This window comes from Mercurialis annua, linkage group LG4 (assembly GCF_937616625.2).
Source record: "Mercurialis annua linkage group LG4, ddMerAnnu1.2, whole genome shotgun sequence".
NCBI classification, from domain to species: domain Eukaryota; kingdom Viridiplantae; phylum Streptophyta; class Magnoliopsida; order Malpighiales; family Euphorbiaceae; genus Mercurialis; species Mercurialis annua.
In genome coordinates, this window is record NC_065573.1 from 30,489,308 (window position 1) to 30,507,008 (window position 17,701).

A 17,701-nucleotide genomic window follows, 5' to 3' on the forward strand; every position below is an offset into this window, starting at 1 on the left:
ATTTTAATTGTACCCTAAAACATTAAATTGACCTCTTTTCACTTTTAAAATAATCCTCCATTTTTTATATTATTAATAATATTATGATCTAATCTTCTATTAATATCAAGCAGTTACAAATGTAAGAATTCAGAAATGGTATAACCGTTTCTAATGATCTGACATAGAACAAGAAGTAAAGCCTTATTCGCAGATTGTCTTACAAAATCAAAATCAAAATTACACAACTGCTCTACCATCATAAAAACTCTATTCTTCGCTATCCAATAAAAGACTTACTAAAACTTCATAAAAAAAACAACATTGGTTGTGCATAACAAATCTCAAGCAATGGGGTCTGCTGGATTCATGGGCTTTTAGTCCATATAACTCATAGCTATGAATACTAGTATGGGCTTGATGCATAAATATGTGAAGAATTTAGATCCAGCCCATACTTTAATAAAACAGATTATCACCGTTCCCCAGTTTGTACTTTTTTTCATTAATAACACATTTTTCTTTTTTCTTTTTTAAAAATATCTTTTTCAGTTTTAAATATTCTCAACGTTAACTTTTTAAAATTGATGCAATTCTTTTTATTGCATTATCCCTAAATTCTCTAGTTTATGATAAGTGTTTAAAATTCTCTAGTATCATGTTCCCACCAGTAGCATTTCAAGGATTATTGGGCGACAAAGGAACCTTCAATTTGAATACAATTTACTTTCATTTGTTTACAAATAGAAACTTTGGATTGAATATAATAAAGAATGAAGTTAACAACTAAGAATGTTACATTACCAATGAACTGTAACTCAAATGGTATAAGCGCTGAGCAGCAAACTGTTAGGTCGTGGGATCGATTCCTCCCACAAGTGCTCCCCCTCCTTTAATTATCAAAAAAAAAAAAAAAGAATGTTACATTCAAAAATGAAATTAAATGGATTGAAACTATATTAAATCAAGGTCTAATTACTTAAAAATCCTCTAACTTATAACTTTTTTTACATTTATATTCTAATCTAAAAGTTCAATTTTACCATATTTTGGATTTTCATGTTTCGCCTCTACCCCGAATAAGGATATAATTAATCTAAGGGTGAAAATGTTAAAAACAACTAAATAGAGAGTTATATCATATTTTTTCTATTTGAAAAAATATAAACAAGTCCTTCAATTCTAAAAATGTTCAAATAAGTCCTAATAATTAATTAGATTAATAAATTTTATTAAAAAATTAAATAAATCAAAAATTACTTCCGACCCACCACCGTACTCTTCTGATTTATGAACCCGCCACGAATTTTACAAAAAATAAATAGTTTTTCCGATTCTCCTCGGAGGAGCAGGTCAGTCGTGTTCCTTCTTCATATGGAAGAATGAACAGGTCAGTCGTACTCCTCCTTTACATGGAAGGAGGGGGACGCACTCCTCCTTCCATGGAAGAGAGCTGCATCGGAAGGAAGAGCATGTCCGAAAATCGGAAAAAATATAAAAAAAATTGAAAAAACGTAAATCGATTTTGTTTTGTATAAATGGTGTTTTTTTGCTTTTTATTTTATAAATTTATTTATAATTATTATAAATTAATTATTAAATTATAATTATTTGTTAAATTTTGTGAAGAAGAAGGCTTTTTCGACAATTAATAATATTTACGTCTAATTAGAATGTAGATTAAAAATGAAGATTTATTTTAAACTTTTTCCAAATAAAAAGAGTTTAATTTAATGCTTTAGGGTAGGGGCGAAACATAAAAATCCAAAATAGGATAAAATTGAACTTTTTTCCGAGTCATGATATAAATACAAAAAGAAAATCAAGGTAGAAGGTTTTTAAATAATTAGGCCTTAAATCAATCAAGGATTAACACCTTTTCGTATACTTAATCAGTTCTTGAATTCTAAATTATGCAGTACAATTGATATTCAACCTATTCTAAAACACTAACTACGCTCTCTCGAGTTATTAACTAATAAAATACTGATTTTTTAATATGATGTGAATATTTATAAAAATAAATTAAAAATTATTAAAAATTTATAAGAATATAAAAGATATTTATTAATAAATTTATATTTTTAATTGGAGTTGAATTTCTCTACACCTCAAAATGGGGTGTAATTGATTTCAACTCCTGTAAGGTGAATGAAGGGGAATGATTCACATTCCTTTACCTGTCCTTTCTAATTAAATAATTTATCCAAATAAGAAAAAAATTAATTCCCTTCACATTATCTTCTCTCACCCTCCCATTAAACTAAATCCATGCAAAGTATAAAAGAAGTCGCAAGTTCAAACCATATTCATACATGTAATCGTTTAAAATTTGAAGCTACAGTTTTACCTCCCGCAAAACATCTGTCCAGCTTGAGGGAGGAATATTTTAGATGAAGAAGGTTTAAAAGAGCCGTTTCATAATTAGATTCCGTTACGAAAAACTGATGTATCATGTAACAATAGAAAATAGAGGTTAAAGCTTCATTTATAATCATGGCAAGAATGATCATTTCTAAACTCATACAGTCGACCCTCTGATAATTAATACATATGGTGGATTAAATTTTTTATTAATTATTAGAATTATTAATTTATTGAATTTGTATAAAAAAATTATAAAAGATATTTTAAAGCATCTACATTAATAGATCTAATATTAATATTATATTATAAAAAATTAACTAAATACACTTTACAATTATTCAATTTAAAAAAAACAATTTTATATTTAATTTAAAAAAAATCAATTGATATCAAATCAAAAAATAATTATTAAAAAGTTGTATTTATATATTAAAATAATTTTTAATATTTTTTATACTAGAGATACTTTACTTACTTTAATTTGTTTATCTAATAACTTATTTTAAAAAAAATTCAAAAGAATAAGAAAGTCATAATTTGTTGGTATTTTAACTTTCACTTTATGAATTAAGGTTAGTATTACCTCAAATAAATCATCAATTGTTATATATTTCTTTTACAAAATCTCTCTAATAATTAATATTCATGTAGAATATATTTTAAATTTTATTAATTATTAAATAATAGAATTATTAATTATCCGACGTGGAACGAAGTTGGTTCTCTCAATTTTATATTAATTATTAGAATTATTAATTTATAGAATATTAATTATTAGAGGGTTGACTGTATAACAAATCTGTATTTGTAAATAGTGGATAAATTGTTTTTAGGTACTAGTATTAGTGAACATAGAAATTTGGTTAAATTTTAATTTCATTCATCTAATTGTTTAGAACAAAAAAAAAACAATAATTAGGTGTGGATGCAGGAGAAGAATGATTTGAATTGGCAGTGACAAAGGAGACAAAAAAGCTGGCCATGAGTCTTAATTTTTGTATCACTTTTTTCTTTACTCACTTAACTTAGAAGGCATGTCCTGTCCCAAAATTACTTTCCTCATCATTATTCTTATTATTACTATGTTGGAGGATGGATGATGTTGTCCAATTTGTTTTCTTTTCTGTTTTTTCTTTTAATTGCTTTCGGCTTTTATTTGCTATTTGATTTCTTATGTGAACAAAATCTTGTTTTTTATATTTCTTGAACTAAGAAACTTCGTCATTTAAATTAGGTATAATATTCTTATATATCCACAGCTATCGTCTGCTTGTGAAATACAATACGATTTAAAAATTGTGCCAATTTGATCCATTATTTACTAAATGTATTTGAGTTTTTTTTTTTGAAACATCACCGTTTTAGAAGATTTATATTGTTATTTAAACTGAAACAATTTCATAATCTTGTTATATTTCTATATTTGCCTTTATAATATAGAGGGAAAAACGTTTTATTTGATGCGTATTCACAATAAAAGTGAGTAAACAACAAGTTCGGTTACTTAAAACCCGATTACTTTACCGAAATAGATAGGATAACTCGATTTAGCTAAAGCTTTGCTCACTCCTACATTGATTTAAGCACATACTATTTTGTTATTAGCATCTGGTAATCCATAGTTTTATTTTTCATACTCATGTTTATTAGTTGGGTATTCATACACTTGGTTTGCAAGGCTAGAAACATGGCACGATACAACTACATGAAAACCCTTTACTACTCTTCGAATGTCTTAATTTACTCACATTGTGGACCTCTGAAATGCACGGAGAATTTAAAGTAAACATTGTAACCACATGTAAACGGTGACTTTCCGACTCTACCAGCGGAATTAACAGATGCAAAGAAGATGAGGATTTGTCATGGAGAGATAAGTTTCTTCTAAAACCATAATATATAACATTTTGCAGGCCTAATAGTATTGCTTCACCATCTGTTACACCCATGTTCGTGTCCATGCCGAAGTGACTACGAAACTATATATACCCCTTTGACTCACATGAAATCCTAAAAGTATGATCAAATGGTTTCTCTTTCGCCGCATCGAACATATGAGAATGAAGGGATTGATTTATCTTGCGCATTCATAGTTTTGGATGAAACCGTTTCTAAGGAATCTTCTTGATTTTTTGGATGGATAGCTAACTTAGAGACTTTATTCCATGCCAATGCGTTGCTCGCTTCATATGCATTTGATGTACATATCAAACTCTTAGACTTTCTAGGATAACCCAAGTTAATTGAAAATACCATGTTTTTGAAGTTGATTTTGAGGTTAAATAGAATAATATATGATCAAACTAATCAAGTATGTAATATACATGTGGAATTCATCTAAAATCTACATAAGATTACTCATAGAAGAAGAAATCCGTCTTTCTTCCGTTACTATATATAATAAAAGTTAATATTTAGTCAACAAAAATCAACAATCAACGAGTCGAATAATCAACAATCAAAAATCAACATATCAATGCCAATTTCGTTTACCTCCGTTGACTGGAATTGATCACCGTTGACCGATGTTGACCGTCGTCAGCTAAAATTCCAGCCAACTTTTAATTATTGGACTCCGACAATTGGTCGACGTCCGTCACCGTCGTACCATTACCTGGTGTTTCCCAAACCGCCAATTCCCTATTTTTTGTAAATTTATAAAAAAAATGAAAATAATTTAAAAAAAGAAGTTTAAGTGATAAAGTAGAAAATATAATTTTTAAAAGTTTAAAGTATTTTTTTCTAAATAATTTTTTTTAAATAGATAAAACATATCTTTCCCCCAAATTATAATGAAATAATAAAAATTTATTGTATATCAAATTCAGCTTATGATATGTTTGATAAAAAAAATTGAACACATTTTAAATTTAACACCAATTGTAATTTTAAATTACATTTTAAAACTCAATGCTAAACAATATCATTTAATTTAGCATTATACGGAAATGCTATAACATTAATATGAAAAGTTCTTACCTAAACCCGATCTATGAAAAATTCATGTACCTATCCAATAAGGTGTTAGAGAAATGAGAAAAAAGAGAAAATAATAAAAAGAGAGAGAAAATTATGTTAGATTTTCTAACACCTCATTAGGTAGGTGCATGAAAAATTTATGAACCGGGACTGGATAAGAATTTCTCCATTAATATAAGTATAAACTAAGTAGACACTCACAAAATAGAAGAATTCAACGGATATATTATGAAGATACATTGTTCTTACTAAACGGAATTCCGTCTGCTAATATATAACTCCGTCAGTGATTTAATTATTGATAAGATAACATAAATTATCAATTATACATAAAATAGTCAAAATACGACGAAAATCTAAGAACACCCATCCCATCAACAACAGTGAAAAAATATCTAAATATTATGCATATTTGACAAAAAAAAAACATAAAATTATGGATATAAAAAAGAATGTGCCTGTTTCCTAGGTGTTCACGAAAACAAGTTTTAATAGGCTGATTAGCATCATACTATCCATTGCCGCCAACAAAACTCAAACACATAAAAAATAATTAATCATTTCAACTTATTAAAAACTTGATTTCATTTTTTATATTAAACAATAAAATTCTCATTAAATTATAAAAATAACTAAATGTAAAAATATTTTATGATTTTATTTCTTTTTGACTATAGAACTACAACTTCATATGTTTTGTTATTTTTTTAATAAAACAAATTGAATCTTGAACTCTTTAAGAAGTAGTATGTAAAGAACACATTTTTTTAATAATTTACGTTTTTAATCATTTTATCCCACAAACTAATAATACATATTCAATATGCCACTTTAAATTTTTTTTTTGATATTCATTCATAATTAATAGAAAGCCTTTTAGTCTAAATGTTCCAAATTATAGATTTAATTTTAATTTAAAAATTAATTAAATAAATGAATATCTAAAATACTCTTAATTAAATTAAGATGATGCTATTTCCAGATCAAACAATTGATTAATACATACCAATAGTTTTTACTTTGATAAAACTGTCATCTTTTCATTTGCATTCGTTTCTTTCTTATCAATGACAAAGGGTGATTTTATCAAAAATTAAAATCACTCTATTATTATCAATTCTTTCTCTGATAATAGCGTCATATTTGAATTAATTAAATTAAATTAATTAATTTTTAAGTTTTTTTAATATATACTCCATCCAGTGTATAGTATTTGTTGTATTTGAAAAATTTGTTTGGTCTATAATATTTGTCACTTAAAAATATTAAAAAAGCATTAATTGCTATTTTTCATGTTTGCCTCTCATTAGTTTATTGGAAAAATAGAATAAATAAATAAAAATACTAGTTATAAATGTAAACAAGTTTCAATGTGGGGTTTATTTAATAAAGTATTTATAAATTAAAATATATTAATTATTTTTTTAATTTTTATATTAAAATTAAATGCGATAAATATTATGGATAGAAAGGAGTAAGAGTTAAATATATATACAAAGAAGGGGATAAAAGTAGGATATGATTGAGATTTTCTCATATTCTATTTTTGTTTAGTTTTGCTTCACAATTATTTAAGCTCAGAATAGGTAAAAGAGTTAAATTAAGAAGGATATGATTGAGATTTTCTCATATTCTATTTTTGTTTAGTTTTGCTTCACAATTATTTAAGCTCAGAATAGGTAAAAGAGTTAAATTAAGAATATATTCTCAAAAAAAATCAATATAATTAAAATTTATATAAAAGAGAAAGATGACAAGGATAAAAAGCACTGAAAATCTGACTTTTGAAAAGCTAAAGATGGCAGGCCTCGTAAATTCAGTCAAAATAACAGCAACTTCTTTGTGCTTATATTTACTACGGTGGATGTCCATTAATCAATTTCATTCGTTTCAAATAGTTAGAATATTAATTTTAATTTGATTTAATTTTCCATCATTAGAAATAAGAATATAAGAATTTCTTTAAAGAATTTAAAGATAACAAATAAAGTAAACGTTTTAAAATAATTAATAAAAAAATTAAAATTTGTTAAAATGTATTAAAATAAATTAAATTAATTATTTTTTAATCTAATTATATTCAATTGTTTAGCGGATTCAGTTCACACCCTAGTAACTCAAATTAGTGCTCTCTCTGTACAAGTTATCTACTCCAATACACTGCTACTATTAATTTACATTCAGAAACGTATAAATTAAAAAGTAAAAATCCAGAGAAATGAATGTATAAATTTAAAAGAAATTGATTATATTATAAAGAGATAAAAGTAAAAGAAAAGAAAAAGAAACTGGCCCCTTTAGGATGAGATAGGCTACGAGACGATTTGGTCTCTCATTGAATGCTTTACCAAACTCTGTTTCTTTTGTTATCTTCCATTTTCAACCACTTCTTCTTCTTCTTCCTCTCCTACATCACCTGCTTCTCTTCAGGTATTTTTATTTTTATTTTAAAAACTCAACTTACCCTTTTGATTTTTTACCATTTTTGAATTCTGGGCTTTGTTTAATTTTCGCTGTTTCCTCAGGTTGAAACTGAAATGGAGTGTGTTATTGTTGAAGCTGCTCTGAAAACAAGTTTTCGAAAGGAGATGGGTTTCAGAAATTCACCAGCAGCTATTTTTGATGATTTATGTGCACCCAACAATGTGCAGCAAAACGTCGTGTCGTCTGATGACTTTATTGTTGACGAACTCTTGGATTTCTCTAATGAAGACGATGAGCAAGACCTGGTTCTACAAGAAGATGGTGAAAAACAACAAACCCAGCAACAAAAAGAATTTTTAGATGATAAAATTAGTGAGTTCGGTGGAAAGGTTGATTTTGAGTGTATTCCGGCGAGTGAACTTTGCGTTCCGGTAGGTCTTTTTTTACTGTGTTGTTCTTGTTAAATTTGTAAGTTTAGTGCTGAAATTTTGTTTTTTTTACAGTCGGATGATTTAGCAAGTTTAGAATGGCTATCTCATTTCGTGGAGGATTCCAACTCGGAATATTCCGCTCCATTTCCCGCCGGAGCTTTTCTCGACAAGCCAAAGCTACCCAACACTCACGGCGGCAGCAACAGTAGTATTGCTTTTTGTGCACCACAAAAACCGGTTTTAACAGAGAATTGTTTCAAGACTCCGTTTCCGGTGAAGGCTAGAAGCAAGCGGACACGGACCGGAGTTAGAGTTTGGCCTCTTTGTTCGCCGTCGTTGACGGAGTCATCATCTTCAACTTCTAGTTCTTCTTCCTCTTCTTTTTCCAGTCCTTCAAGCCCTTGCTTTTTATTCACTGCTCCCGATTTTAACCGTGAGCTGACCGAACCGGTTTTTTACGAAAAAATATCTGGTAAAAAGCGAAAGAATAGGTTTTCCGGTGAGCCCGGTAGTGTCGGCGGTGGGTCTCAGTCCGTCAGAAGGTGTAGCCATTGTGGTGTTCAAAAGACTCCACAATGGCGAGCCGGTCCACTTGGAGCCAAGACTCTTTGTAATGCATGTGGGGTTCGTTTTAAATCGGGTCGGTTATTACCCGAATATAGACCCGCCTGTAGCCCAACTTTTTCGAGTGAAGTGCACTCGAACCATCACCGGAAAGTTCTGGAGATGAGGAAGAAAAAGGAGGTACTGGGTCCGGCGGAACCCGGTTTGGCAGCCCATGAAGCGCCCAGTTTTTGACAAATATTTAGAGTTTAGTTACAGACATAGCCAGTGTATTAGGGATTATAGATTGAACCGGAGGGTTTTACCCGGTTTGGGTAGGTCTGGGTCAGTGTACATTTTTTTCCATCCAACACTTGGTTGTTGGGGTAGGTTCGCTAGTTATGTAGTATCTCTAAATTAGGAAAAGACTTTAATGTTGGTGAATTTTTTTACTTTTTGCATTTTTTAAATTTAATTTTTATAATTTGCCAATTGTTTAATTAAAATGGAAATAATTCATTAAGACTGCACATGTTGCACATGAAATTCGCATTGTCTATAATCAAAAGAAATTATTATTGCTCTCTTTTGGAAAATATGTATGTACCTATTTGTTGACAAAAAATAATTCTTTTACAAAATATTTCTTCATTTAAGAAAGAGATACTCCCTCTGTCCCGTTTAAATAAAATATTTTTAAACGGTACAAAATTAGTGTTTTTGCTTGAAAATATTTACTATTTTCATAATCCAACATTTTTTAACTTTTTTTAAATAACACTAAAATTCTTCAAATTATAATATTATCGTTTAAAGAGATTTATTTCAGCTGGTTAGACTAAATTACTAGATCGCTTGATCTATATCACTACCATATTAGGACTGATAAATTCCAACACATTCCATTTGAATGACACATTACAATAATAATCAAAATTTGTATCTATACGAGTTAGGATTATAGATAGGTTAATCAGGATTTCATTCGTGTCGGGATTGTACAAATTGTCATGTTAATTGCCAGTCCTAATCTATACGTATAAACTTTACGTCTTTTGAAAAATAAATAGATATACTAATAAGAAATTAACAAAGAGTTGCCATGTAGAACTTTTGATCTCTGAAAATTAGAAATTAAAGTTACAGTCAATCCAATTTAATCTACAATTTTTCGCTTGGTTCGTTTTATAGAAATTCCTGGGAAGTAACTTCCCGGGAAGTGTAGTTCCTGGAAAGTTAACTTCCCAGGAAGTTTGTTAAATGTTACTTGTTTCAATTTTTACTTCCTGGAAAGTACAAAATTAATTTTAATATAATATACTATATTTTTAACTAAAAGACATAAATGTCCATTGATAAGTTTTATATTGTTAAACAAATAATTTTAATTTAAAAATCGAGCAATAAATAATTTAATTTTTGCTTATTATCTCTTATTTTACGATTCACGTACTATTTAGGAGAGTTTTTAAATATTAAAATTTAAAAATTATATTTTTTTATTTGAATTTTACATAATATAAAATATTTAATAAAAATATTTACTTATTATAAAATAATATAAGTATATTTTTTGAAATAAATAAAAATATTTTATATGAATTTTAAAAGAAAAAAAGAAAAAAATTAAGGTTAAATTAGGAAAAACCAATAACAGTGTTAGAGAAGTTTTACTTTCTTGGTTTTTGATAGGGAAGTTATTTTCCTAGTCAAATGCGAAGTCAAACATCCAACTTCCCAGAAAGTAAAATGTAAAAATTAAACCAAGAAAAAAAAATTTACTAGTTCTCGAAAAGTACAACTTTTCTATTCTATTTATCTCCAACCAAGCAATGCCTAAGAGAGAAGAATATTTAACTGGAACGCAATTGAAATTAAAACAGTTGGAGTTTCCTTGTAAAATGGCCGTTAGAAAGCAATAAAATCATGATCATGTAATAAAAGGAAAATGGGTCATGTGGCGTGAAATATACGCACTCCCTAGAATCTGAACCGTTGGAATAAAGAATCGGACGGTTAAGATGCGGTGGTGAGGGTGCATGATGAGAGTACATGTCAGCTTTTGTTGGGGCACTCTTTATTTGGATATTTAATTGAAAGGTGATTTGGACCACAGTTTGTTGTACAAATGGTACACTTGGAAACACTGAACAACATATTATGACTAAAGAAGCATCTTAGGTTTTTATTTTAGGAAATTTCTCTTTTATTGGGTACAACCATTTTTTGTAATCTAGTAGAGCCGTAGACCAAAGATGTATAGAATAAGACTTTTTTTTAAAAATACAGTTTAAATAAAATATAATAAATATTATGTTCAATAATGTATGTATTTTACTTTATTTAAAATGTTATTTTACTTGCATTAGTATTTGTTTTGAATATTATATTTTTTTAACGGAAAATTTCCTACACTCAGAAATTTAATAGCATTTCTTATTAATTTCGAGAAATTCCAATTGTAATCAATTTTATAAGGTCCAACTAATTTAGAATATATCAAACACAAATAATATAATTTTCCGATAATTTCTTTACAATTAATTTATCCAAATCACATTTATATTGGTACGAAGAGATGGATATAAGTTGCTAAAAGGAATGCCAACTCATAAAAGCTCAAGAATTTAATGACGGATTAAATTATGGATGAGGTTACTAGCATGGGAAATTTTAGCTAGGATGAATTATTTTATTTGACAAACTCAAATACTCTGTCATATTTTGAAATTTCTATTTATTTTATATAAAAAATTAAAAAACATAAAAAAAACATTCATTATTATATTTTCTTATATTTTGTCCTCATTAATAAAAGTGAAATTTTCCATATAAATTATTATAAGGTGATTTAAAAAAAGAAAAAAGAGAAATTTTATACAAAAATCTTTTAAAAATAAAAATGAGACTTTTAAAATAGAACATTTTAAAATAAAATAGGAGATTTCTAAAATAACTGAAGGAGTATTTATAAAAAAATATTACTGATTTTGTTTTTTTTATATATATAATTTTGTCTTCCTCCATTTTTGATGGGATTATAAAAAATCTACTTCTATTTCTATAGTAATTCGGTATTGATTTGTTGTGGAACGCTTTTATCAATTGAACTAATTTATTTTGCCAAATTTTTACTGTTCAATTGCATGCAAAAACAATAATTTATAGTGTCATCTAATTCTAGAATGATTTAACATAAAAAATTGCTTTTAAAAACATAAAATGAAAAATAGAATATTCATTTTTTGTTTAAAGTTTCACCCAACCTATTTATTAGGTAGTTTTGAGATGATATGTTTGGTAGCAACAAAATAGAGAAATAGAAAAGAAAGAGGTTATAAAGTGGTTATCATTTTTACTAACGAGCTGTAGCTCAAATTGTATAAGCGCTAGGCAGCAAATTACTAGATTGTGGGTTTGCACAAACGCTCCCCCTCCCCAATTATCCAAAAAAAAAAAGTGGTTATCATTTTTTGAAAAAAGTTATTGATTTATTTTTCTTTTATAGGTCTAAAAATTTCATTTAAAGTTCTTATTTACTAAATTTGTATGGATTTATTTAAGGGATTTCTTCAAAACTATCCGGAAAAGGTTATTTGTAAACTACTAGCAATTTTTAAAACTTTTTGAGATATTAAAAAAATACACTTTAAAAACAATGCTATATAAAAGAACGCCATAAAAAATTTAATTAAACATCAAAAATACATCCAAAAACATAGACAAAATAACAAAAAAATACCAAAAAAACACTTAAAATACACCAAAAAAACACTCATACATGAAAAGTTAACAAAGTCAACTATCCCCTTGTCAACGTTGCACATAGTACGTGTTGACCGCGCTGCTGACTGATGCTAGCCGAATTTGCTTTTGGCATGGCAATCGGAAAATTTTCTAGCGATACCTCGACAATGTCTTTTGAGGTGTTTAATATGTTTCTTAAACAATATTTGTTTGTCGGTAAAATTAAAATAAAATCAAAAATAATTTTTTTTGAGATATGAGTGTAATTTTTAAACTTTGCAATATTTTTACAAATAAATTTTAAAAGATAAATAAGTCTTTTAAATATTAATTTATTTTGAATAGTGAATAATTAATTCATACAATAAACATGTCATATTAATATGTAATACACCTCTTTTGTATTGATAAATTTTATTTTTCAATTTAAACAATTAACAAATATCTAAGACATGGTATGTGTTCATATTTATAATTGTAAGAAATATACTACATTGCGGCAACATCTATTTTATTAAATAATTTCTCTTAAAAAATTGATGTCCGCCTCCTACTTTGTGATGATATTTTGAATAAATTTAAGGGGGAAAGGTCCAAACCGTCGACTGTTGTTGGCTTCCCTCCCATTCATCATCTCTGGCATTTGAAATGGTTCCTTATATATTCTAAATTGGTGCTTAATTAACAAGATTGGCAAATAGGTTTCCGTGATTATTCAAAATATTAATAACATTTTAATTGAATTACTAGTGAAAGTTTAATGAAATTCTGCTAACAATATGTAGATTAATTGTAGGATTAAATTGTAAAAAAACTTCTTTTATTATGCTAAAGAAACTTTTAATATAGGCCTAATCACTCAAAAACCCCTCACCTTTAGACTTTTTTTCAATTCCACCCCGACGTTGAAAAATTGTCAATTTTACCCACTTTTGAATTTTCCGTTTTCAATTGTACCCCAATTTTTTAATTTTTGTTAATTTTTTTATTTAAATGATGAAATCATTTAATTAACTAAGTCTAAAGATGAAATTAAATTCTTTTTTCTTCAAAAAAGTACAAATAAGTCCTTTATTATTAAAAACTAACTAAAAACCATAATCAAATTAACACTATTTTAAATTCTTAATTAATTTAACTAAATTTAAATAAATTTTAAAAACATACAATTAATATATGCTAGACATGGAGGATGTTTTAAAAAAAAATTTCAAGTAAAAAAGACGTTAATTTAATATTTCAGGGTACAATTGAAACACAAAAATGCAAAATAGAGTAAAATTGACAAATTTTCAACGTCAGGGTATAATTGAAAAGGGGCTAAAAGGTCGGGGTTTTATAAGAGATTAGGCCTTTAATATATGCCACTCACCACTCTTAAATCTTAATATACACACAACACACATTTTGAGCACACACTACAACTCTTACATTTTTTTTTGAAACTCACAACAATTCTTACTTAGATAAGAATTCAGCAAAAAAAGAAAAACTCTCAATACATAAGTGATCATACTCTTATTTATAGATAATTCTAGATAATTTTAATTGATAAAGGCTCTTAAATATTCTTGAAAATGGTGCACAACTAGCCATTTTTTTAAGAAACAATATTGTAAATAGAGAAGTTATAAATTTGACAAACCTGATTGTTATAAATTTAATTTAAAAGTATTTTTGTCAGTTTGATAAAAAAAACACCGATAAATAAAATATTTTCCTCAATTTTTTTGTAATTTTCTCAAAAATACATATAAACTCTTAAACTAATTTCGGACACAATTCTTTAAAAAAAAAAGAATAATTAAACCCTTTCGTCCATCAGAGCCGTTAAATGCTGACATGTCTCTCACCGGAGGTCGACAGTGAAGTAGGGTTGTCTGTTCACTAGAGGTCGTTTTTTATTTTTTTAGATATTGTTTAATTACAAATTAAAAAAATACCAATTAGATCCTTAATTAAATTTTTTTTTATCAATAAAAGATCAGTGGGGGATTAATTTGAGACATATTATAAATTTTAAGGTCATTTTCGAACCTTTTTGCTACTAAGGCTGATTATACTAACTGCCACATAAACAAGTTAACGTTCAATATTTAATGGAAAAATTTATTTGTATAATTTTAAAATTTAATTGTTTTTTTAATGAAATAATGAAGTCTTAATTATGCTCAAAATTAATTTGAAGGAGTTTATGTTTATTTTTGTGAAAACTATATTTTTTTTATCCTTTACCATATATATTTACTATCCAAACCAAGTTGCTTTTTCAAGAAATGCGTTTGAAACGTTGTCATTTAAGAAGACTACAAAAATATAGCTCCATCAAAATATCATATTTTTGAAGTATGACACTTCTCAGTTGTTAAATGGCTAATCCAATTTCAGATTTATGTATTTTTTATTTTTTATTTATTTAATCTCTAGTCTATTTTATATTTTTAGCCAGTCTTTATACTTTTCAGGTTTTATTTATTATCAAATTTCGTAGTGATTTAGTCCTTAAGAAATAAATTAGGGATGAAGTTAAACAAAAATTGAAACTTTAAAAAAAATTAAGTAAATATTTTCTTTCTATTTATACAGAGACTAAGTAAATAAAAACAGAAATATAGAGATTAACTAAATAAAAAAGACCAAATGTTTTAAAAAGGCCAAATTTTTCATAAAAGTTTCACAAAAGTCCTGACCTTTTAATTTTGTCGATTTTGGCCAAAAACAAATTATTTGGTTTCAATTGTGGCCAACTCTCAATTTGATTTCAATTTGCCTATGTGGAGCCTATGTGACGCCTATGTGGCATGCCAAATATTGAAAGGTCATGACTTTTGTGAAACTAAATAATTCATTTTTGGCCAAAATCAACAAAATTGGAAGATCAGGACTTTTGTGAATTTAAATAATATATTTTTAGCCAAAATCGATAAAATTGAAAGATCAGGACTTTTGTAAAAAAAATTTAAAAGATTTAGTATTTTTACAATATTTGACCAATAAAAAAATACATGGACTAACAAAATAAGCAAAGTAAACCAGGGCCAATTAAACAAAAAGTAACCAACTTTCAAAATAGTTCTTGTTTCCTTTTCTTTTTCCCGACTTTTTAGTTTCTCACGCACAACCGGAAAAGAAAAAAAAGAGGGGCTCTACACGAACCGGTGTCGGTTTTGTCCCATGTCACATTGCCAATGTGAATACAAAATTGGGAAAAAGACGCATATGGGTAATTTTCACCCACAATACTTGTCTTTTTTTCGTTTTTTCACCAAAGTCCTTAAACTTAAATTCATAGTAAGAAAATAACTGAATTTTCTTCTCATTCCCAAAATTCTAAAAGTTCAATTCATAACTAGAAAATTCCTAAATTTTCATTAAATTTTCACTAAAATCATTTTATTTATTTTTTAACATTAATTGAATCTTATGTGGCAGTTGAAGTATCATAGAAAAACATATAAAGGGCAAAAAAAACTATTTATCTATTTTTATTAATTTAATATTATATCATACTTGTTAATTTATATATTATAAAATATTAATTAAATTACATTGTCATTTTATATTATTAACTAATTATACTTTTAAAAAAGTGTACAATTATAGAAAAATCAAGACCTGTAACGCCAAACTCTTACCAACTTTGTCACGACCCAAAATCAGGTTATGACCGCGCATAATTAAGGTTCTCAACTTATCCAAATCTAGAAATAAAATAAATATATTTTGTTAAATAGACAATTAAAAAAACAAAAAAAAGTATATTTTATCAGTCATCAGATAAGCATAAATTAGACTAAATATTTCTATCATTGAGACTGTGGTATCATATTAAATAATTAATTCATCAATAGTTGAAGTCATTATATGAGTTCTAACTATGATTTTATCATTATTTCTAAAAACATTTTGCATATTATAAAAAACAACATTTTGTGACGGTAAAATCTGTCACAAAATCCGTTACAAATTGATGCTCATGAAGAATTTGGACTTAATATATTTTTTGACTCCTAAAATATACCACTTTATTTCATGCGACTTCTAAACTAATTTATTATTCCATTGGACCTCTTAACTATTTTTTTATTATATTTAACCTTTCATTCGAAATATGCACACAACGCATATTGACGTGGATAGCATTGCTGACATGACTTTGATGATAAGGTGTTAATAGAACAAAAGTAATAGTTAAGAGGTCCAGTGGAACACCAAATTAATTTATAGGTCATATAGAACAAAAAAGTAAAATTTAGGGGTTAAAAAGTATATTAAGCCTAAACATATTTCTTATATTTAAAATAAAAAGGATGTATTTTATATATTATTTGAAAAAAAATCATTTAAGGCATATTACTTAGTGTGTTTTGCAGTTTTAATATAAATTCAAAAAATTCAGAATTGGTTTGAAAAGTTTGAAATTGCAAAAAAAATAAAATTGACATCTTAAAATTTTTAAAATTGAAAATTTGTGTTAAATTTGGTAAAAATTATAATTTTTTAAGTAATTAAACGTTCATTTAATATCATCAAAATATAATAAATATATGTATTTTATAATATCGTTATAAATAGACAAACTCATTTTATCATTATTAAAATGCAAATAAATATTTACATGTATAAGAAGTTATATTATGTAATTATTCGACTAAATTATTTTTTACCTTTTTTCTTATTTCTATTATCGTCAATAATTTATAAAAATATTAAAATTTTAAATAAGTTTATTATTTTAATAATTATGTATCATTGTACATAAATGAATATATATATTTCTAAACATTCATACTAGATATAATATGGTTGAAAATTAAATAATTGTATTTTTGAGGAGGTTAAATAAATAAAAATTAGAAATATAAATGTGCAATAGAAAAGTAAAATAGTTTAGGGGTCAAATAGAACAAAATAGTATAGTTTTGGGATTAAATAGTATAATTAATACATTTTAATATCCTTCACGCGCTTCACAGCGTTTGAACACATGCACTTTTCCACGCTGGATAAAAAAGGTCAGATTGGCAAAAAAATTAAGGTTGACGGGTCAAATAGAACGAAAAAACTAATTAAGACGTCCAATAGGACACGAAATTAGTTTAGAAGTCGCAGGGAATAAAGTGATATACTTTAGGGGTTAAAAGATATATTAAGCTAAGATTTTGCTATAAAATTTTGGCCGTTATAAAAAAAGAGTGTCACAATATTTTTTATCACGAAAAAGACAATCA

The 17,701-nt window shown here is 26.7% G+C and overlaps 1 protein-coding gene across 1 annotated transcript; it reads left to right on the plus strand.

Annotated features, from left to right (window-relative positions):
• The first annotated feature begins 7,593 nt into the window (after nucleotides 1–7,593).
• Nucleotides 7,594–9,175, plus strand: LOC126679390 (GATA transcription factor 5-like). The gene is made up of 3 exons (XM_050374407.2): nucleotides 7,594–7,755; nucleotides 7,851–8,180; nucleotides 8,253–9,175. The coding sequence occupies exons 2-3, from the start codon at nucleotides 7,863–7,865 to the stop codon at nucleotides 8,976–8,978; spliced, it is 1,044 nt and encodes a 347-aa protein (XP_050230364.1). The 5' UTR covers nucleotides 7,594–7,755; nucleotides 7,851–7,862; the 3' UTR covers nucleotides 8,979–9,175.
• Nucleotides 9,176–17,701: the final 8,526 nt, after the last annotated feature.